The sequence below is a fragment of the Solenopsis invicta genome, chromosome 12, assembly GCF_016802725.1.
Source record: "Solenopsis invicta isolate M01_SB chromosome 12, UNIL_Sinv_3.0, whole genome shotgun sequence".
NCBI classification, from domain to species: Eukaryota; Metazoa; Arthropoda; class Insecta; order Hymenoptera; family Formicidae; genus Solenopsis; species Solenopsis invicta.
In genome coordinates this window covers 13,072,316-13,096,585 of record NC_052675.1, presented here as the reverse complement: position 1 = coordinate 13,096,585, position 24,270 = coordinate 13,072,316, and the positions used below count along the sequence as shown (strand labels likewise).

The 24,270-nt window shown below is 30.1% G+C and overlaps 1 protein-coding gene across 12 annotated transcripts; it reads right to left on the bottom strand.

Moving 5' to 3' along the window:
• LOC105198192 (piggyBac transposable element-derived protein 4) lies at positions 1–16,060 on the bottom strand. 12 transcript variants are annotated; one of them, XM_039455826.1, is made up of 12 exons: positions 15,856–16,060; positions 15,624–15,786; positions 15,212–15,453; positions 14,661–15,115; positions 14,130–14,433; positions 11,731–12,769; positions 10,977–11,105; positions 10,746–10,880; positions 10,546–10,656; positions 10,325–10,450; positions 7,352–9,865; positions 7,186–7,252 (listed from the first exon to the last, which is right to left on the bottom strand). In XM_039455826.1, exons 6-11 carry the CDS (start codon positions 12,732–12,734, stop codon positions 8,242–8,244), a joined length of 3,129 nt encoding a protein of 1,042 aa, XP_039311760.1. In that variant the 5' UTR covers positions 12,735–12,769; positions 14,130–14,433; positions 14,661–15,115; positions 15,212–15,453; positions 15,624–15,786; positions 15,856–16,060; the 3' UTR covers positions 7,186–7,252; positions 7,352–8,241. The 12 variants fall into 12 exon arrangements, with proteins under 12 accessions (XP_011163146.1, XP_039311760.1, XP_039311764.1 ...); XM_039455830.1 differs by having other exon boundaries at positions 14,361–14,433; XM_039455827.1 differs by lacking the exon at positions 14,661–15,115.
• Between the last annotated feature and the right edge of the window lie 8,210 nt (positions 16,061–24,270).

Below are 24,270 nucleotides of genomic sequence, written 5' to 3'. Positions count from 1 at the left end.
TTATTTATTAGTTTACACTTTATTTGTATTCAATTTATACATACAATGTGATACAAAAATTCAGTAGTGAACCATTTTTACTTCTTAAATATTCTGTGGACATCAATTTTTAGAGATTTGTAAATTTTATTTTAAAGAATAATAAAAAGGCATTTCTCTCTATCTCGCACCACAGGTAAGACTATAGGCATCCCCGTGGGTAAGTTGGGCACATACTTATGTGTTTCTAGTTTTATCATATGTTTCTTTGGCACTTTTTTTTGTAATTTTACAGTTTGTACGTTTCTTCCACTCTTCTTTTCTTTTTTCCTCTTTTTTGTCTCTTTCTTTGCTATCACAGGTCTGTTCGGGTGACACTCGATTATCTGTGTCACTGTTTGACTTTTCCGAAGAAAAAATTACGCTAAGTGGCAGTGGTTAATTATCAAAATGTGTACAATCTTGCTGCGCATAATTACTCAACTTTCCTCTATCTTATACTGCAGCTACTCGTCTAATTAAAATATCAATAATTTTCCAAACACTGTTTACAAAAGTAGAAAATAATATTCTTATCTTATTACCTATTAAATTTTGTTTCAAAAACAAGCATTCATAAAGAAATTACTATAATTTAATACTAATATCACAAGTAAAAAGATAAGATATATCATAAGAAAATCGCGAAATAAATATATAGTCTAATTCAATAACGCAATTGTCTACTTCGCTAGCGTGGGTAATTTTCAATGATTAACGTGTTACATTTAATCTGTATAACTGATTGTGATTCCTCCAATCAAATTGTGCAATACAAAAGATATGCCATTTACCCTGCCAATCTGTCTCGCTCCACGTTCCTCTGTTATCTACAGTATACTTATTTATTTTTTTGAATTTGTAAAGTAATCATCTGAAAATTTGGAAAAAATAAAATGCAATACCGTCTAAATAATAAAAAAAAAAAAATATGTGCAAGTTAAATCAAATGTTTGATGTAAAGGAGGCTGTTATGAAAAGAATGTTTCTGCTGTGTGTTAATGCTAAATGCTAATTAACATTATGTTATATGATGGAAATAGAAAATTGCATTTAAATTGGGAAAACGCGGGGTGTCGTTATTAGTCTTGGCAAAGGATACTATGGTACATATGTCGATAATACACAGTGTGATCATGTTTTGACAATAAAAACATAAAATATTTTACAAAAATACTGTATTTAATCCAATATATCCGGCGTTAACCATGAACACAACATAAAATCTGAGAAACCTTTGAAGATTTGAGAAGTCATAATTATAATTCCAATCAAGATGTTTTAACAATTATTTTTTTAAATAAAAGTTTGGAATTTTGAAAATGGCAGAAAAATAATTTACTCTAAAGTTATTAGAAAAAACTATTAACCAAACACAAAAAGATTGTACAAAATCCACTTTTTTAAATAAATCACATTCTCAACAAAAAAGGTCATTATGTAGCGTTTTAGAACTAAAGAATATTGCTTCTAGAAGGAATTATGGTATATTAAGTTCTTTTAATAAGAGTATAAATATGTAACAAAGAGAATATGTTGCATTTGTACAATTAACTCAAAGTTCCGAATAGGAAACAATGTTCTTTTCACAATTATTATATTTATTATAGTATATTATATTAGTGTATTTTGTTATTCATTCTTTGAAGAGCAATTTTCACAAATTTTGGCTCTGTGCTTTTGACACATGGGAAAATGACATCTCAAACATTTATATTGTGTTTTTCGATGCATTACGTAGGGACAAAATTCACATCTTTTTCTGGTTTCCATTACATAATCGTTTAGATGATCATTCCGTAAATGATCATGTTCCGGAATTTCACTCGCAGGCAAAATCGATTCTATAAGTGAACGAATATTTAAGCGCGCCGTAGATGTAAACTTAACTGCCAAATGCGGTCTAATTAATGATAAACTCAATTCTTCTATAAATGTATATCGCTTTTTCTTACTATTTTGTAAATTGAAAGTATATAAAATAAAGCAATTAATTACAGCCTGATCTAATATTCCGTAAAAATAACGCATAGGCCATCTTTTTGTTCTACGACAAGTACTGTATTCATGTACTAATTGATTAAACACATCTGTACCATCCTTTGTTTTATTATAAAACGAAACTATTTCCGGTTTTCTAGATTTTTTATCAATTGTTCCAGATGTATGTAAAGACGATAATAATAAAACAATTTTTCTTTTTTCTGGATTATAGGATACCAAAGTTTTTCCATCGTGATAAGCAAATTGACTGTTGCCTACTGCAGGAATTCTTTTAAACACATTTGGAATCTCTCGTTTATTTTTTTTTATTGTTCCCACAATCGTTATATCATAATCCTTTCTCATTTTATCAACGAGGGGTACAGATGTAAACCAATTATCACACGTTACATTACGACCGCTATTATAAATGGGCTCACAGATCCGTCGAACATAATAGGTTGGTATTGTTTCGTTTGGATCCTTGTCTTGTAATTTTCCCACATATGGAACAGCGTTAATCATATAAAATGTTTTTGCATCATTTAAAGATATGATTTTTAAACCATATTCATTTAGCTTACGTGGAACGTACATACGAAAACAACATCGACCACGAAAACCAAGCAACTGTTCGCCTACTGTGCAAGTACCGCTAGGTTCATAATATTTTATACAATTTGCAATAAAATCATCCCATATTTCCCTAATATAGGAAAAATTGTCGATTTCTTGACGCTGCACGCGCGTGTCTTTATTGTCAAATCGGAGACAAATTAATAGCAACAAAAATCTCTCTTCCTGCATCGTTGCTTTGAACAATGGCATTGCAAGCGGAGACCACAAACGGCAAACATCTGTATTATTTAGTTTATTGAGTCCAGCATAATATAACAGGCCAATAAAAGCTTTCAATTCTACTAAAGTGACGCAATGATAATATGTTGGAATGGTTTTGTTTTCTGTTTGAAGTTTCAATCGTTGCTGTTCGATTTCTTCATTTGTATGCAAGACGATCTTATTTAGAATGCTATCTGATAAAAGAAGAGACCACGCTTGGAGTGGTGTTGTTACATCTCTTGCAGCGTCTTTTGCCCCTGCTTCTATAGTTTCGAATGCGCTTCTTCTGTTATCTCGAATTGCTGGTGCATTAAACGACCATTCAAAGTCGTGTAATATTACAGTGCTTAAATAAGAATGGGGTTGACGCTTTTCTTTAGAATGACTCATATCTGATTCGAGAGTACCGTCTAAGCCCACATCTATACCCGTTTGATCCATTATGTCAGATTCAGCATTTTCTGACTCTGCAGAGCTATACTCATCTAAATCTTCGTCCTCTTCCTCCTCGCTCGGAGCATCATCAAACTCTCCTTCGTAGATCATTTGAATTTCAGCTGCCACTTCTGCAGCTTTCCGTGCTCGCATTTCCATTTTTCTGTTTTAAGTAAAAAAAAAACATTAAAATTATTACATTAATTGTGTATATAAGAGAAAGTAAAGTAGGACAAGATAGTTAAGTTTTTGGTCTTTGTGAAACACTGTTCTCAACTTGCTTCCGAGATAAGATTTGGAAGACTTACCCAAAATTTAAATCTATTATTTCTATTTCTTGTTCAGTCGGATTTATCTGCTCGAATGCTTGTGTTTCACTTGGAGGGTCCATAATACTATGAAAGTCATTGTCTTCAATTGAATTTGATATGCTTGATGTATCCCTGCATTTTTGTAAAGAATAATTTAAGAATAAAAAACACAATGAAACATTTAATATTTGTACGTTGCATGATATACGCAAAGAAAATAATTACACAAAATGAAACCCTGTTATTCCTATTTCTGGTTTAATCGACTTTGTCTGGTCAAATGCTTGCGTTTCACTTTGAAATTCCATAATATCATTGAAGTCATTGTCCTCTACGGATCTTGATGTGCTCGTTGCATCCCTGGATTTGTGTAAAAAATGATTAAAATAAAAAAATGCAATAAAACATTTAATATTTGTTGCGTGATATAAGTAAAAGAAATACTTACCCTAAATTTGTTTCTTCTATTTCTTGTTGAAACAACTTTGTCTCGTCGAATGTTTCCATTTCACTTTGAAGTATCATAGTACTGTGGAATTCATTGTTCTCGATTGATTTTGATTTGCTCGCTTTAGCTCTGCATTTGTAAACAGAATAATTAAAAAAAAAAACATATTAATCCTACCTATTCACTAAGAGAAACCGAATAGCTCTGCCCACATGGACAGCATAATTGAGAGAACGTTAGCATTATGAGCTTATACAAGCCTGTGCGAGCAAAGAAGAAAGGAGTTTATCAGCCGTCCTGCAGGCGTAGCCTATGCGAAACAGATGATTTTTCATCCAAGAAGTTCGGTTTTTTTCAGTGAACAGAGTATAGAATACATTTTGACCAAGGACTACCGATCTTACACTATAGGGTTCGAGAGTTCCTCAACTTTGAAAAACCATAACTTTGGTTCCAATCAATATTTTTCAACAACTTTTTTTTAAATAAAAGTTTAAAGTCTCAGAAATGTGACTGCGCAATTGGCATTACCGAAAAATAATTTATTGTGAAGTTGCCATAAACATTATTGGCTACGATCCGCATCTCGTAGTCAATGATGCTTGTAGCAATTCCCTAAAATTATTATATATATGTCATAATGAAAACTTTTATTTAAAATTTTTCTAAATACTATTTCATTACGGTAACTGCTGTTACATATTTATTAATATTTTTAATGTGTTTCAAACAAATACTTACTGACAACGTTTACTTTTTAAGTGCCTCCACAGATATCCTGGATTTTTACTATTATATCTAAGTGTTATATTACATGTTTTGCATATCACCCAATTGCCCGTTATGGTGTAATTATCCCACACGTTTGAGTGTCTGTTTCTACGTACTGGAACACGTATTGGTATAGTAATACTGAGTGAGTTATATATATACGGATGGACAATTTTTAAGTGCTTCCACAAAAATCTTGTTGGCTTTATACTACGTAATTTACATTTCACTTTACAATTTTTGCATGTTGCATAGTTGCCTGTTACAGTAAATTCCTTCCATATGCTTGATTTTCTTACATTTCTATCAATCAAGTTACATTTATCAGGATGATCAATTTTTAAATGTGTTTTTAAAAGAGATGCGTTATGCGTAAAGACAATCTTTTTATTGCAATGGTTGCATGTTGCTGTTTGTCCTGATATTTTGTAATTTTGTCGTAATATGTCACCCTCTCGATATCCGTTTAATTCCGTTACGTTATGCACATCGCATAAGTGATTTTTCAATATTTGTCTTTGGTCACGTTGATCGAGAAAACTTTTTCCACAATAATCACATTTTAATGATTTTGGATTTTCTCGTGTGAAATGTTTCTTCATCCAGCTATTAAGAGCACCGTCTGTCATAATGTAACCTTTATATATAACACAGCATTTGATACTAACGATGCAACATAGAAGTCACCTATTAAAGTAAAACTTTAACATTATGTCTGAGGTGGAGGTTTCATGTTAGAATGTAAATATTTATATCTTACTTTATATAAATTGGCCTAACTGTGAAATCTGATAGCTTTAATTCTTCACGAAAGGAACGGATTTGCTGAAATATGTAAAAATTACGTTAGATCTAAAAATAATTCTGTTAAATCAAAATAATTATACAGAATATTTAACGCGGAAAGTTATGGTACTTCCGCCATTTTGTCACATTTTTTTGTTTCTTATTTATGTCTATCTATTTATTATAGGAGAGAGTGGGGTAAATCGGATCGTGTTTTAAATCGGACGTTTTTAATTTAAATGAATACGGTTAAGTAGAATTGCGTGCCATTTATAATGTAAAGTCTTTATAAGAAACGGAACATGTAACAGTAGTTTGACAGTTCTCTGTCATAACATTTACAGAATAAACGCAAATAACGCGTGGTGTAATAATATAATATTTATGTAAATATTTTGGAGAAATTTGTAGAATTAGAACGTCTTAAAAGTTATTTTAAGGCAACCATTGGATATCATTAGAAGCAAATTTGATTATCCAAAAACATCCTAAGGATATCTGAATTATGATATCCCAACTATAAATAGCAGATATTCAGACATCCACAAGATATTTTTAGTACCTCCTAAGTTTATCTAAGTTTATCTAAGCATATCCCCAAGACATTAGAAAATCCCTTGACATACATCCAGGATATACCTTGGATCAATTTTCGTTATGTAAAGGTTATGTATAGGTAAAGATATCTGTCATATCAACACAACAAATTTTTAATATTTAAAGATATACCGCGTTACGTTTATATATATTTTTTTAAATTTTGTAATAAATATTATATATATTTTCTATAAATATAATTTTTATTTTATAAAAGAAATCTGCGTTGCGGTTACGTGTTCAATTAATTCCAACAAATAAATCTCTGCTTTAATTATACAAATTTTCATCTGCTTCAATACAAAAATTATACAGGAAAATAATTTGCATTTTTAAAATCAGAGAATTTATATTTTAAAGCAGAGAATTTATGCTTTAAAACACATAAATTCTTTGCTTTAAAAATGCAAATTATTTTCTGATATAAAGCACAAATTCTCTAGCTGCTTTAACAACACAAAAATTATACACAAAAATAATTTGTATTTTTAAAGCAGAGTATTTTGCGTTTTTGGACAACAAGCCAAGAATTATTTAATTGTTCTATTGAATATTCCATTTTTAAATTAATAGGATCACGTAGGATCTTTGTCTACAGCAGAGAAGTATTTTTTCCGCCTCTGAAGAACTTACACACGTGATCACAGCGCATGCTCATATTGGTACATTTGGTTGGAATGACAGATATCTTAATTAACCTCTAAAGTCTCGATCTTTAACGTTTGATACTTCGCTTTGCGAGGCAGACCGCGGCTTTTTTTTACCGGATGCTTTCGTTTGGAGTAAAAATGAATCGAATGAGAATACATTTTTATCTAAATTTGAGGTGACGTGGGTATTCTGTATAATTACCTATTTTGTAAACAACAACTTATTACAAAGCGTATTAAAGAACCAAATTTCTATAATAAAAACTTACTTTATTCAAACTTGTTCCATTTGAAGTAGTCTCTTCTGGTAGCAATACATCGTTCCCAACGTTTTTTTCTATTTTTGAAATGTTTTTTGAAATGGAGCACAACTGTAGTATATTCCTCTATCTCATTTATGTTCTTCAGCGTCTCTGTAAAAGTTTAAAGCAAAGTTAAATTATAAAGCAAACTAAGTTTTAAGCAAAATTTAATACAAACACATTCTATTCATTAAGAGTTTTCATTTTTACTTTATTAAAAATTCGACGAGAAGTTAGAGCAAGTGTTTAATCTTGCTAGTCCAATTGTTGTAACAGTCGAGGCTCGAATGCTATACATTAGCAACATAACCTGTATCAAACGGCGTTGAACCTTCTAAAGGTTCTTGCACAATGCGAAGACATAGCAATAAGAATAGCAAAATGTTCAACCAATCGAAAATTGCGAAAAATGTTGAAGAGCCAATCAGAAGCTGTGAAACCAATGATCTGTGTTTGCTCTTTATCGCCATCACTATTCTGCCGTATTGTGTAAGGACCTTAAAAGTTGTCGCTAGCCAGCGCCACTCAGAATACGTTTAATGTATTGATTGGCGCGCTATTACGAAATTTCTTTTTTTTTCAGTACATTTTATATATTTAGAAAGATGTGTGTCCTTTTCCTGCATAGTAATAAAATTATTAAAAAAGGTACCATATGAGTCTGTGTGTGTATACGCGCTTGTAAAAAGCATTATAAAAATCCAAGTAGTACCTAATGTATCTTTAATTCTTCTTAAAAAAATTACATAATTTTTTATTTATATTTACACAAATAATATGCTTTAATTTCCAATTGAGGTTTAATTTAATGTATAGTTTTTATCATGATTGGCTAACAATTAATTTAATCGTTTAATAACTTTTTGGTTAACAAAACTCGTATTATGTTTATTATTATATAGTAATTTTATTATATAATAATTTTATTAAAATACTTTATTAATCATTTTTTAAAAAACAGTTTTCATAAATTTTTGCTCTGCGTTCTTGATATATAAGAAAATAACACCTCAACATTTATATTGTATTTTTCAATGCATTGCGTCAGGATAAAATCCATATCTTTTTTTGGTTTCCATTACATTCTTGCTTAGATAACTTTATGGATCATTTTCCGGAAATTCACTCTCAGACAAAATTGATTCTATAAATAAACGAGTATTTAAGCGTAACGTAGATGTCAGCCTAACTGCCAAATGCGGTCTAATTAATGATAAACTCAATTCTTCCATAAATGTATATCGATTTTTCTTATTATTTTGCAAATTAAAAGTATATAAAATAAAGCAATTAATTCCAGCCTGATCTAATATTCCGTAAAAATAACGCATAGGCCATCTTTCAGTTCTACGACAAGTACTGTATTCATGTACTAATTGATTAAACACATCTGTACCACCCTTTGTTTTATTATAAAATAAAACTATTTCCGGTTTTCCTGATTTTTCATCAATTGTTCCAGATGTATGTAAAGACGATAACAATAAAACAATTTTTCTTTTTTCTGGATTATAGGATACCAAAGTTTTTCCATTATGATAGACAAATTGACTGTTGCCTTCTGTAGGAATTTTTTTAAACACATTTGGAATCTCTGGTTTATTCTTTTTTATTTTTCCTACAATCGTTATATCATAATCCCTTTTCATTTTGTCAACGAGGGGTACAGATGTAAACCAATTATCACACGTTACATTACGACTGCTATTATAAATGGGCTCACAGATCCGTCGAACATAATATGTTGGTATTGTTTCGTTTGGATTCATGTCTTGTAATTTTCCTACATATGGAATAGCGTTAATCATATAAAATGTTTTTGCATCATTTAAAGATATAATTTTTAAACAATATTTATCGGGCTTATTTGGAATGTACATACGAAAACGACATTGGCCGCGAAAACCGAACAACTGTTCGTCTACAGTGCAAGTATCGCTAGGTTCATAATATTTTATACAGTTTGAAATAAAATTATCCCACATTTCTCTAATATGAGAAAGATTGTCGCTTTTTTGACGCTGTATGCGCGTTTCTTTGTTGTCAAATCGGAGACAAATTAATAGAAACAAAAATCTCTCTTCCTGCATCGTTGCTTTGAACAATGGCATTGCAAGCGGAGACCACAAACGGCGAACATCTGTATTATTTAATTTATTGAGTCCAACATAATATAATAAGCCTATGAAAGCTTTCAATTCTATTAAAGTGACGCAGTGATAATCTGTTGGAATGGTTTTGTTTTCGGTTTGAAGTTTCAATCGTTGCCGTTCGATTTCTTCATTTGTATGCACGACTATCTTATTTAGAATGCTATCTGGTAAAAGAAGAGACCATGCTTCGAGTGGTGTTGTTACATCTCTTGCAGCATCTTTTGCTCCTGCTTCTACAGTTTTGAATGAGTTTCTTGTAGTATTTCGAGTTTCTGGTGCGTTAAGCGACCATTTAAAGTTGTTTGCAGTACGTAGATAACAACGGGGACGACCCTTCTTTTTACGATGGCCCACATCTGGTTTTCGAGTCATGTCTAAGCCCACATTACGATCTATGTCTATATGATCCATTGTGTCGGATTCAGCATTTTCTTCTGACTCTGTTAAACTGTGCTCCTCTATATATTCGTCCCCTTCTTCGTCGCTCGAGGCGTCGTCGAATGTTTCTTCATAGGTCATTTGTATTTCAACTGCTACTTCTGCGGCTTTCCGTCCTTGAGTTTCTATTTGACTATTTTAAGTGAAAAATTATAACATTAATTTCTTAATATAAGATGAATAATTGTATATCTACTTATACCGTATAATAATACAGATATTATATTATTGTTGTATTACGTTATGCTTTTAAAACGTGAATATTTTCTGCTAATACGTATATATTATTGTTACATGCAGACATTTCCCAAAAATGTTACGCAAACACAATATACTTAGAGGTTCCACAAATTTTTACAAAATTTTGCTTCCATACCATTTAAACTTTGAGCAATAAAACTGATCAACATGGCGATAGTAGAGACTTCTAACTCCCCCTGCCCTATCTTATTATTCCCACCCTTTTTTCTCATTCTGTTTTCACATAGAAAGCAATTTTGTACAAAGTCTCTCAAACTTCATGCTTAAAAATCGTGTTTAAAAATCAATTAATATTTGTATGTTATATGATATAAACATAGATAATAATTACCCGAAATTAAAATTTATTTTTTGCTTAAGCGGTGTGGCCTCGTCGAATGCTTGTGTTTCATTTTGAAGTTCCGTAGTATCGTGGAAATCGTTGTTCTCAGTTAAACTTGGCGTGCTCGATGCACCTCTGCATTTATATAAAAAATGATTTAAAAATAAAAAATTTAATGTTGAATATTTAATACTTGTACGTTGCGTAATATAAATAAAAAAAATAATTACCTGAAATTAAGTGTAAGTGGGTCTGTCTCGTCAAATATTTGTGTTTCGTTTTGAGATTCCATAGTATCATGGAGATCATTGTCCTCAATTGATCTGGTGTTTGATGTAACCCTACATCGTGTAAAAAATGTTTTAAAAATAAAAATGCATTGACATTTAATACTTGTATGTTGCATAATATAAGCAAAAAGGATAATTACACAAAATTAAAATCTGTTATTTCTATTTCATGTTTAATCAAATTTGTTTGATCAAATTCTTCAGTTTCACTTTGAGGTTTTATAGTACCGTGGGAACTATTGTCTTCAATTGATATTGGCGTGTTTGATGCAACCCTGCATTTATGTAAAAAACGTTTTAAAAATTAAAAATTGCACTCAACATTTGTACATGGTATAATAGAAGCAAAGAATAAACAAAAAAATAATTACCCAAAATTAAAATCTGTTATTTCTATCTCCTGTTTAAGTGAATTTGATTCGTTGGATGTTTGTATTTTATTTTGAGGTATAGTACCACGGAAATCATTGTCCTCAATTGATTTTGTGTTTGCTAAAGTTCTATATTTGTGAAAAGAATGATTAGTAAATAATATATTAAAATACTTAACTCGGTTGTATTTGTATACATAAATATCTACACAGCACGAAACAAGAAAGAACATTGCTGAGATGTTAAAAGTTTTTTTAATCACGAAAATGTTACTATTTTATATATATATATATATATATATATATATATATAGACAAAATATAAATAAAATTATAAATAATAAAAAATGCAGCAATGTGTTGAACACAAAATAATATTTTTAGCAGCAAATAACAAATTGAATAAAGACTTGCAATTATTGAAACCTTTTAATATTATATTACATTTTGTTAAGTCTACTTTAGTTTGAAGATAAAAAAATGGTTATACATATACATACGTTGAGACATCTGAATGCTATTTTGTTTTTTAAATAGATAGAAAGTTTTGCTTTATTTTTTAAAATTTCGTAATCACTCAAAAACAAAGACAAATAATCGCGACAAATATTTTTTAAATAATAATAACCTACAATTATTATGTAGGTGCAATAATGAAAACATATAATGACTTTTAGATATTATTTCATTATTGCACCTGCTACATACTCATCATGTCATCAATACCTTAAACATTTATCAAACAGATACTTACTGACACCGTTTAGTTTTTAAATGCCTCCACAAATTTCCTGGATGTTCAAAATTATATTTAAGTGTCCTTTTACATTTTTTGCATGTTATCATATCGCCCTTTATAATATATTGATCCCACATGTCTGAATATCTCTTTTTATTCGTCATATCAGGTACAGTTTGTTTATACGGATGATCAAGTTTTAAATGATTCCATAAGTATCTTGTTGGATTTAAATTTGGTAATCTAATTTCTCTATTACATTCTTTGCATATCGCATAGTTCCCTGTTATATTGTATTCCTTCCATACGTTTGATCTGCTTAATTTTCTGTTATTTAAATTAGATATATTTGGATGATGAATCAGCAAGTGCCTCCGTAAAGAATGTGTTGGATGAATATTATGTAATCTCAATTTTATTTTACATCTTTTGCATGTCGCATAATTGCCTATTACATTATATTCTTTCCATACGTTTGATTTTCTTCTTTTTATACTTTTATCAGTCACGTCATATTTATCCGAATGATGAGTTGTCAAGTGTTGCCATAAAGATCTTGTTGGCTTTATACTGTGTAGTCTAAATTTTATTTTACATTCTTTGCACATTGCATAGTTACCTATTACAATGAATTTGTCCCACATTTTTGATTTTGTTCTTATATTTCTATCAGGTAAGTTACATTTATCCGGATGATCAATTTTCAAATGAGTTTTTAAATAACGTGCACCATATGTAAAGAAGATCGTTTTTTCGCAATGATTGCATATTGCTATTCGTCCTGATATTTTATAATTTTGCCGTATAATATCACTGTCTGGATATCCATCTAATTCTGTTACATTATGCACATCAAATAAGTGATTTCTTAATATATGCCTTTGGTCACGTTGATTAGAAAAACTTTTTCTACAATAATTACATATTAATAATTCTGGACTTTTTTTTGTGTAATGTTTCGTCATCCAACTATGAACACCACCCTCTGTTTTAATTTTCCTTTCCCTTTTACGTAACATAGCGTTTGGTACTAATGATTTAATACAAAAGTTATCTGAAAAAATAATTTTTTTTATAAAATGTCTGAGATGGAGATGATTTCTTGTTGGAATGTAAATATTTATATTTTATTTTAAAATAGCTTAATGGATCTGATAACTTCAATTCTTCGTAAAAGGATTTTGTTGAAATATGTAAAAAATCAGATCAGAACTAAAAAATAATTATGTTAAAACAAAATAACTATACAGAACGTTTAACGCGGGAGTAATTGCGCTTCCGTTATTTTGCTGCACCTTTTTGTTTCGTATGTATATCTATTGACTTATTGTATTATTATTTTTTTTTACGTATACTTTCTTTAATGTTTCTTTGTATATAGTGTAAAAATATAAATAATGTAGACTTATTTTTATGTGAAATTCGATTTATTTACACCAGTCTAAATAAAATCGTAATTGATAATAATATTGGATGCTTTCCAGCGATAAAATACGGTCATATATTCTGTGACACAACGTTAATATGTAATCACTTAAGATTTTTTATTTTATTTTTTTATTACAATATTATGTTTTATCATCAAAATGTAATGTTGGTACTTATGAACTCAAGTAGCATACAAAAATCATAATATCATAAAAATATTAAGAATAATGATAATGTCATAATAATATTATTTGTCACTCAATGATAATATCATAAAAATATTTTAAATGTATTTATAAGTGAAAAACAAAGGTTGTTTTTGAGCTAGGACACCCTCATGTTATACTGTGTTCCGTTGTTTAAAGTTTATGTTAAACCACTAAGAGCTCTAAATTACTAATACACTAATAACTGAACAGTAATCTTATAAATAATATCTTCTGAACAGTAATCTCTAAACAACTTAAATTATGTTCATATTATAAATGAACATAATTACTGCATAACAATAAAGGTAAATAAATGATCGTTTTACGAGCAGATGAAACGATATGGCGATCAATACATATTTATTACGAAGAAACAATATACAAGTAACAACTTTTGAAATTTCTAAATTGCCGGATCTAATACACGTAAAATTATAAAAAACCAAAGGCGTTTTATGTTGCATTTATGTCGCATGCTTTATCAATGGATTTATTAAAAAACTAATAAATTTTCAATAAATTATAATTAATGGTATTAATATTGTATGTTTAACGTTTTTTGAAGTGGCATCCCGGGTGGTTTGAAGTGGTATCACCGCGAATTACGATAATCCAACTGAGCCTTAAATCCAAATCTAAGATGAACATCCAAACAGATATATAAAAAAATAAATAATTAATAAATATGTATAAATAATTAATAAATAATTTTTATGTTAATAAGTTAAAACAAATAAATTAATAAATTAGGCTAAAATACTATGATTGTAATCTTACAGATGAAATGATGAAAAATGTCCAAAGATTCCTTTTTTTCAATCACTTCTCATTTTCGGGCGAGAATGTGTGGAAGTCAATAAATTCTTCATCATAATTTTGTAGAAATTAGTAGTCAGTAAAATGATTCTCAGTCATACAGATCGTAAAAAAATTATAATGTAAATCGAATTAATACTTAAACAAATGTTTTCCCCTTCTGCGTTTGTAAATCTTCAAGTCAAAACTTACGTCAATGTATTAAAAAGAATGGAACGAAATAAGAGATGCATGTCCACCTTGTATCGGTTCTTGGTTGTTGTTTCTAAAACATACAGCAAGAGACTTACAAATTTAAATTGTGTAGAACAAGCAAAGTAAACCGTGTATAAATATAAATATAAATATCTGTTTGTGTGAAGGAAAATTATTTATTTAAATTTGCTAGATCTTTAAATAAATCAAAATATGCGCTATTAAACAATTATGTATCTTTGTTAAAATTAATGCTATTTTTTTGTTATTTAAAGTATGAATTATTTCGGAAATTACTTTTATAGAAAAATCTATGGAAATTTGATTCAGAATCGAGTATGCTGATTTTGCTCCAATTGAATATATGATTGTATTTCATGATATGCTCCGAAACTACTGAATGCTGTGTTGAATCTAATCTTGTATTGTTTGTGTGTTCCTTGATTCTTGTTCTTAGTTGTTGTCTGTTCTACATATGTATCGTCACAGTTATTACATTGGATTTTGTGCAACCATGCTATTATTTTTTTCGGGTAGATTCTTGTCTTTATGAGCTTTAACGTATGTATTAAACTTATTAGTGATTTTATAGCTGACTGTGTATCTTGTTTTGTCTATTACGGAAGCTGCAGCTTCTGATATGTGTTTCGCATATAGAAGTACAAAAAATTATTTTGTGTTGTCCAATGTGTCATTACTTCTTGCTTCTCCTTTGTGATAGTATTTTTTATTATGTTTCCTCTTGCGTAAGTCTAAGATTTATGATATTAAAAATAGCAATTTAGAAATTTTCGAAGTTATTACTTGTGCATTGTTTTATTGCAATAAATATGTATTGATTGCCATACCGTTTAATCTGCTTGTTAAAAGCCCATTTATTTACGTTTACTGTTATCCGTTTACACAAACTTGACATTGTCACATTATAATTACTGCACTTATACATAAAATATTTTGAAAAATCGTTATTTTTTACTCTTTTCATGTTATTTTTCTCAAAATTGTGACATAATAGCCAATTTTGGACAAGAAATTTGTATTCAGCAGGCAAGAATGCACTAGGAACAACTATTCACAAACTTTTATAGGCCTGTATAATTAAAAAAAATCTAAGTTAACTTATGTAAATGTATATATTTTTAAACCAATATAAAAAGTTAATAAGTGAACATAAATCAATTATTTTTTAAACAACAACTTACAAGATGTGTTTAAAAAAACACTAAATTTTTATAATAAAAATTTTATTATTGAACTTACAACTTTATTTACTTGTTTTTTTCGAAGTAGTCTCCTCTGCTGTCAATACATTGCTCTCTGTGTTTTTCCCATTTTTGAAATGTTTCGTACAATGTGTTTTTGAGGATGGCGCGCAACTGCTGTGTCGTATTTTTCTCTATCTCATTTATGATTTTCAGCGTCTCTGTAAAAGTTTTGTTAAGAAAATTAAACACAAATACCCGTTATATTCATCAAAATCCTTCAAACTTACTTTATTAAAAATTCGACGAGAGGTTAATAGACTCAGTATTTACTCCAAATATTGCTGTTGTAGCATGTCGCGTGGTTGCAGCTCGAATGGCTTAAATGCTTCGAATGCCAACATTAGCAGGAAGAAACATGAGAGTGGCAATCCCGTCCTTTTTCTCATAACGCTCGAAACTTCGCACACTAACGACCTCATCCATTGTCGCCCAGAATGTGAACTACAAGTCACGTACAGACCGTAGCATTAATGCCTGGACCACCTATTTTAGGGATCGCGTATATGTTCTGTGCGCGGCATTTGGTCATGAACGTAAAAATAACCAAGAAAGAAACGAGTCCCTAAAATAGGTGGTCCAGGCATTAGCCTTTTTAAATGTAAATAAATTATTTGTTCAAATTACTTATTTAATGTATACAAATAATTATTTCATTCAAAGAAAATATTGATAAAACTGTAAAAAACAATTTAGTAGTTTTGATTTTAAAAATATATTTTGTTTATTTAAATAAAATTTGGGTTGCACAACCAAATTGTGTTTCTTTAATTCTAATAAAAGGAACAACCCAAAAATTTGTTCAATTCAAAAAAACTTTTCTTTAACCGTATACATATATAACAGTGTACAAATTTTTTTGACCATATACATGTATATGATTGAAATATAATAAGAAAATTGATTTCTGACTCACTGAGCCGATGCATAATAAGCGGAGTTAATCAGCCACGAAGCTACAGTGATTATTGTAACAAAAATATGAGATTTAAAAATTAAAACTGCACTCAAAATCAATCAACAAGTTCAAAAGTTATTTCTTATACATCCAAAGAAAGATTTCTTTGAGTAAACAAATATTTATTTGATTCAAAGAAATTTGTACATTGCTTTACGGTTAAAGAAAGGTTTCTTTGAATTAAACAAATTTTTCGGTTGTTCCTTTTATTAGAATTTAAAGAAACAATTTAATTGTGCAACGCAAATTTTATTTAAATAAAAAAAATATATTTTTAAAACCAAAACTACTAAATTGTTTTTTACATTTCTATCAATTCTTTCTTTGAATGAAATAAATATTTGTATAAATTAAATAATTAATTTAAACAAATAATTTATTTACATTTAAAAAGACTAATAACATTATTTTCTAAAGTTAAATAAATTTTTATTTTTCTCAAAAGTATTTTTATTTCTACTTAAAACAACTAAGTTAAATAAACGATTTCATCAATTTCAACGTAACTTTTCTCTGGGTGTGTATACAATTTTATATTAAGTTTTTTTCTTTAAGTAGCTTTTTTTTAATTTATTTGGTAATATCAAGAAAAAAAGAAAAAAAATTGTTAAATTCAAATAAATAAGAAATTATATTTATCCCAAAGTATGTGGGGCCCGATCCCTCTCTCAGACTTCCTACTCCTCTCCAATCTTATAAATCTGTAACATATAAGTACAACAAAAATTATGGCAGCAATCAAAACAATAAATTAATATTTTAAAAATTAATTATGTAGTTTGTTGAATTTAATTTATACTTTTAGATATTACTAAAATATAATTTTTTAAAGTTAATTATTATATAAAAATTCTTTATTTAAATTCAAATAGACAATTACAATCCTTTTTAAAAAAGGGCATCTTCAAAAAAAAAAAAAACATGTAAAGAATAAGTATAATATATCAAATATATCAAAGTTATTGTCGCTTTTCTGAGATGCCAATTGATTCTCTATATATTCTCTATATATTTAGAAAAGTAACATTGTTTTACAATGTTCAAATACACTCAACAACAAAATTAAAGGGTTATTTATTTTATTCTCAAAAATAGGCAAAATTTAAGAGAATGTAACTTCGTTAAAAATAATCGTAAAAGTATGTTCAAGAAGAGCATTTTAAAGTTTGAAATCTCTAGTTACGAGATTAATAATTTATTTAAGAATTTATAGATTGTTTACAAAGTTACGCAGATTCAAATGCGTATGCGTTAAGTCTCAACATTTTTTACAATCTTTGCAAAGCTCCACGGCTTGAAATAAAAATTGCACGAAAATGCAGTTTACAGCATTCGAAAGCGTGAATCTTTATCTTTAATTTGCGCTTTTGTTGAGCGCTGTACGATTTTTTATCACCGAGTTATTCAACACTGAAGCAACAATAGTAGCGCGCAGCGAGAGAGACTCCGCGTGCCGCGCCGGCTCTGTTAAATGCTCCACTCGGGTTGTTGACCGCACACGCTGCGTCACGCCGCGCGCTGTCTAGCCAGCCGCCCCACTCTTCTCGGGCGCAAGGTCATTCGCACTACCCGAGGCGCACGTGGTCAGACGGCGGCGGCGTGACGTAGCGTGCGCGGTCAACAACCCGAGTGGGGCATTTAACAGAGACGGCGCGCCGCGGCGCGGCATGCGGAGTCTCTCTCGCTGCGCGAGACTATTGTTGCTTCAAAGTTGAATAACTCGGTGTTAAAAAATCGTACAGTGCTCAACAAAAACGCAAATTAAAGATAAAGATTCGCGCTTTCGAATGCTGTAAACCGAATTTGCGAGCAATTTTTATTTCACACTGTGGAGCTTTGCAAAGTTTATAAAAAATTTCGAGATTTGACGCATATTTATTTAAATCCGTGTAACTTCGTAAACAATCTGTAAATCGTTTAATAAATTATCAATCTCGAAACTAGAGATTTCAAACTTTATATTCTTTTTTGAATATTTTTTTACGATCACTTTTAACGAAATTACACTCTCTTGAATTTAGCCTATTTTTGGGAGTCAGAATAGATAACGTTTAATTTTGTTATCGAGTGTACTTGGTCATCGTAAAACAATATTACTTTTCTAAATATATAGTAACGTTATATTAAGCCTGTTCTACAATAGCAGTAAACACAAGATGTAAGATTGTAACGTAAAAAATAAAATTGTTTTATTTGCTTAAGAGCTCTTAAAACCACGCCTTACAATCTTACGGTCTTGTGTTTATGCTATTGTAGAACAAGCTTTAGATGTAATAATACTTACTAAACATTTAGAAAAATAAAATTATTTTTGAACATTATTTTTGAACTATTTTAAATAAAATAATCGAAAAGATGAGAGACTCATCTTGGTAACTTTTTTACTGTTAACAAAAAGGCACGTGGAGAGAATTAGTTTAAAGTGAGAGATAATATTTTTAGACATTTGAGGAATTTGACTAACAAGTTTGACGGCCTTGAAGTTTGTTACTTTTGTGTACAGCGCGATGTGTTTACGCAAGGTCGCCGCGCAATCATTCGCGTTCGGAAACTCGAGCAAGCAGGTAGTGGTGCCAGCTGCTTCGTGTGTTATCTCGCGAAATATCAACTGAGTAATGTACTTGTATTTTTGAATGGCTTACGCGTTTTAATTAATTATTAACTCCGCTTTATTAATCACGTCGTATTGTGCATGTGGTTCTAGTTTAAACCAGTTGGCTTCGTTTTTGAGTTATTAACGAGAGACCGCGGATTAAAACGTCAAATAGATTCACAACTTATTTGCGCGCGATTGTTTATTCCGTACCGTGATGTGTAATTAATTAATCGGTGTTTTTGCCAGTGATTATTGTGCCACGGAGGAATAAGAGAAGAGGAAGAGAGGGTTCAGAATGACATCAGGCATTGACGGAGCAACTCTAGAGGTGAGTTGTCTGCTATTTATAATTTTATTTGTTACTTTTGGAATAGTTTGTAATTATCTCACGCACGCAACTGTCCGCTAGAGTACTAATTACTTCAAACGTCGTTATAATTTGAATTGTATATTTGTATTTTACAAATCGACGTAGTTATTACTCCGCTGCTGCACATCGTGTTAGTGAAGCAAAATTATTTGTTCTATGTTGAAGTAGTGCTAAGTGCGCGCTACAAAGCTTTTAATATTACATAATTTCATACAAATTATAAATTTAATATTACTAATTTAATATTACCCCCTATTACTATTAACTCCTTAATATACAAAATTAAAATACGCGACCTCCGCGATGACAGTCGCTCTAGAAATTAGCGCAGCAAGAGAACCAATTGGCATCGCAGAAAAGCGACAACTTCAATATATTCAATATATTATTTTTTACATGCTTTTTTTAAAAAAAAAGGATGCCCTTTACAATTCAACAAACTACATAATAATTTTTTAAAATATTTAGTTTTTTGATCGTTTCTATAATTTTTGTTATACTTGTATGTTACAGATTTACAGGATCTGGTGAGGAGGAGGCCTGGGAGAGGCGTCGAGCCCCAGCGGAGCAACCTTGGGGTAAATGTAATTCCTTATTTATATGAATTTTATAATCTTTTTCCCTTCCTTTTGATGTTATCGAATAAATTAAGAAAAAGCTACTTAAAGAAAAGAACTTAATATAAAATGTATACACACCCAGAGAAAAGTTACGTTGAAATTAATGAAATCGTTTCTTTAACTTAGTTATTTTAAGTTGAAGTGTAAATACCTTTGAGAAAAATAAAAATTTATTTGACTTCAGGAAATAATGTTATTAGCTTTTTTAAATGTAAACAAATTATTTGTTCAAATTACTTATTTAATTTAAACAAATAATTATTTAATTCAAAGAAAGTATTGATAGAAATGTAAAAAATAATTTAGTAGTTCTGCTTTTAAAAATATATTTCTTTTATTCAAATAAAATTTGCGTTGCACAATCAAATTGTTTCTTTAATTCTAATAAAAGGAACAACCCAAAAATTTGTTCAATTCAAAGAAACTTTTCTTTAACCGTAAAGCAGTGTACAAGTTTCTTTGAGTTAAACAAATATTGGTTTACTCAAAGAAACCTTTTTCTGGGTGTATAAGAAATAACTTTTGAACTTTATTGATTTTGAGCGCAGTTTTAATTTTTAAATCTTATGTTTGTGTTACAGTAATCACCGTAGCTTCGTGGCTGAGTAACTCCGCTCATTGCGCATCGGGTCGGTGAGTCAGCAATCAATTTTCTTATTATCAATCATATATACGTATATAATACTTAAGACGGTCCTAAATATAAGTATTGACTATGAATACTGGCCTACCCCCACTGCATAATGTTAGCACAGACTTGAACCATTTTTATCGGCATTGCCGCAAAATGGATGTGATTTTAGTTCACATTCTGACCAAAATGGATGTGAGTCGTTAGTGCGCCAAGAATTCTAGCGTTATAGTAAAAAGCCCGGCATGAACGCTCTCCTGACGCGAGTCAGCGAGTTCCGAACATACGAGATTATCAGAGCTCAGTAACGGTTGAACTGATCAAATTCTGAATAGTTTCAAACGATAGCTTGCATGAAATGGCGTAATAAAAGTGTTTTTATTTTTCTTTTCCTATATCTTAACATCGATTTGTGTATCCAGTAAACAAAAATAAATTTAAATAAATTGGCAATTACAATTTATTTCATCTGAGTTTGCGCCATTAAAGTTGAAATACTTTTGGTTTCAAATAGACTTAAATGAATTGAAGTACAAAATACGCTATTCATCATTTTTAATTTGAATGGATTATATCTTTATTATATTATTTTTGGATTCATTGTGTGCTTACGCTGGAAAGAAAATAACGATCTCATCAACATAACTTTTGACGATGGTGTTAATATGCTTTTCAATAATCTTATCAATATCAATATTTTATCTTATCTTAGATTTATCTATCGACGTTACTAATCTAATGGCTTTATGCCAGTTAGTTTCGCGGCGGATTAATTCGTTTTGTATTAAGAAATTTCCAAATATAATTGCGTTAAAAGTTTAAACATGCGGCCAAACCTCAAGTGGCTAATAATTCGATAGAGCCACTTATATTTGTGGCGTTTTTTCGGACGAATGGTTGGACGGTCAATCGCAAGCGATTAAAATCACCCATTCGGTTTTGATCAAGACGAGTTTCTTGGATTCGAAGTATGCCGATTTGAAATTAATTTTATTACGATCTTAATATTATGTGTACTATGCACGCTTGCGTGGAAACACAATTTTGTGTAGCTCTAGAAAAAAGTGTGTCACAGCGTGTTTAAAAGCGTTTATTTATGTAGCAATCGATCGCATATATTTATGTTGCATTTGTTTGTCGCATTTCCGATTATAGTCGGCATCAAAGCAATTGAATCACCTTTTGTTTTGCAAATAATTTACACGGAACTGTTCTTGATTTGCAATAACTCCATAAACGTAATAATTACAACTATTATAATATTTTATTGTGTAATATACGTTAAAATTACTTTATGTATTTTTACCTAATATTATTTCCACTTTTTATAGAAGTTTTATAAACTTATTATACAAAAATTAAATAAATTTATTGTTATATTTTATATATTTTTGATAAAATAAATGTTATTCCTTCGAGAGAAATAACAAAATTTAATAAAAGATTATAAAGAGCAAAATTTTAGCGTTTTAACTAACAATTGCTAATTCGTTAAAAATCATTCAACATAAAAGAATATGCGCATAGTACGCAGTTTATAAATACAAAAATTAGAATATTATATAATCGGAAAAATAAAGTTAATGCGTATGTGTGCGTTCACAGAGTATCTCGGAGCTCCGTGTCAGTTGCGGATTACTTGAAAAGATATTTTTTTAGCAAATATTAAATTAAATCTTTTTAATGCACAAACTCGGAAGTATCTCAATATCCTCAAATATTGGAAAAATGTAAAATTTGTCAAGATTAAATAAAGAATCCGAGAGAAAAGGAGAGGGGAAGAGTTTTCTTCTGTTGCAAGTTAGAAAAGCCGATATCTTTCATTGCTCATTTCTCAAGAGAGTTATACGTGGTAATTAAAACTGCTGAATTTTTTTGTTTTACGATTAATATTCCCTTCGTAGCGTTTACTCAGTATTAACGGTGATCTTTAAACACATCGTTGCATCCGCGTGATGTAACTGCCGTGCACAACACAATGAGTGTGCGCATCGCCATAGGAAGACGAAACTTTGAAGCTCAAGGCCATACATACGCTCGAACCAATGCTTTCACTTGCTCTACCAAGTGATTGTCTACCGTCGACTTCTCCGGAAGACGGGATCTTGTATAAATAGACGATTGTCAGAAAGTTACAGAACTTTACAAAAAAAAGGAAATAAGTAAGTGTCTGCAACAGCGTGTTCCTCTATTGTTTCTTGTAAACTTGTTGCAGGCTTTAATTGTAATATAAAAAATTCTTGCCCCCAACTCTCTAATTATCTTTATTTTTTAAATTCATGGGCAAAATAAGAAACTTTATAAAGCATTTATAACCGTTGAAAGTTTTTTGAGTGTTTATACGCTATCAAACTCTATAAGAACACTTATGCAATGCTGTTGGATTTGAATCCTTATCAAACGCTGTATATAAAGTTTCATGAAAGTTTGGTAACGCTCAGGCATCGCTTTTTAGAATACGCTAGTAAATACTAATTACGCAACCGCTTTTCAAACGCTTAACACACACACGTTGCAATGTCCTCTCTACAAACTCTTTTTAATGAGTATTCTAAACTCTTAACAAATCCTTACGAAACGCTCACATAAACCTCAAACAGTTTTATTTTCGTCGGGGAAACTTTAAAGAAGCTATTAAGACTAAAAATAAATATAGACTAAAAATTAAATGTATTCAAAAGTTTTAAAGGAAAATTGGTTATTTTTTTTGCAATAACAAAATTATTTGCAAAAAATAAATATGTGTTATCCGTTAAAGCTGTGATAATATGAGTCATAATATGAGTTTAACGTTATTTCTTTTCCGCTGCCAATGAATCAGCCTAACAACGGCAATACTCAAAGCATTGAGGTAGATATCCACGTAATAAAGTTTAAAAAAGAACATGATTGGTAAATTTTTTTTATACGCGAGAGAATCATCGACGCGCTGGAAACTAATTAGCGCCGGTTAGTCGATAAACATTGAAAACGCTGATAGATTGAATCGCAAATTAAATTGCAGCCTGATCAAGTTCACAAATATTCGAACTTGCCAGGGTTTATCAAAACTTTTACGAAGTAAGACCAATCTTATCGGAATTGCTTTATTTTTTAGTCCTGTGCAATTTTGCAATATTGCGTAACGTAATTATATTCAATATTAAAGCACTAAATAATGAATTTATGAAGATTTTATTTATAACTGGACTGCAAAATTTTTTGCAAAATAGAATAAACGTGACGATACGTAGTGTCGTAAAATTGTGTTAAAATAGACAATCAGTAAGGATAAACAAAAGACGATACCGTTGTTCGCTACTAGTTGCCCCTTAATCTCAAAACAATTTGTATCGCCGGCTGTCTTATCGGTGAACCGTTTACTACTTGTCGCTATTGTGTAAATGGGCATATCAAACAGTTGAGAAAGTCGTGACGAAACGGAAGGTGGCAATGTCACGGCGCGGCGCGGCGGCCAGTAAGAACATTGA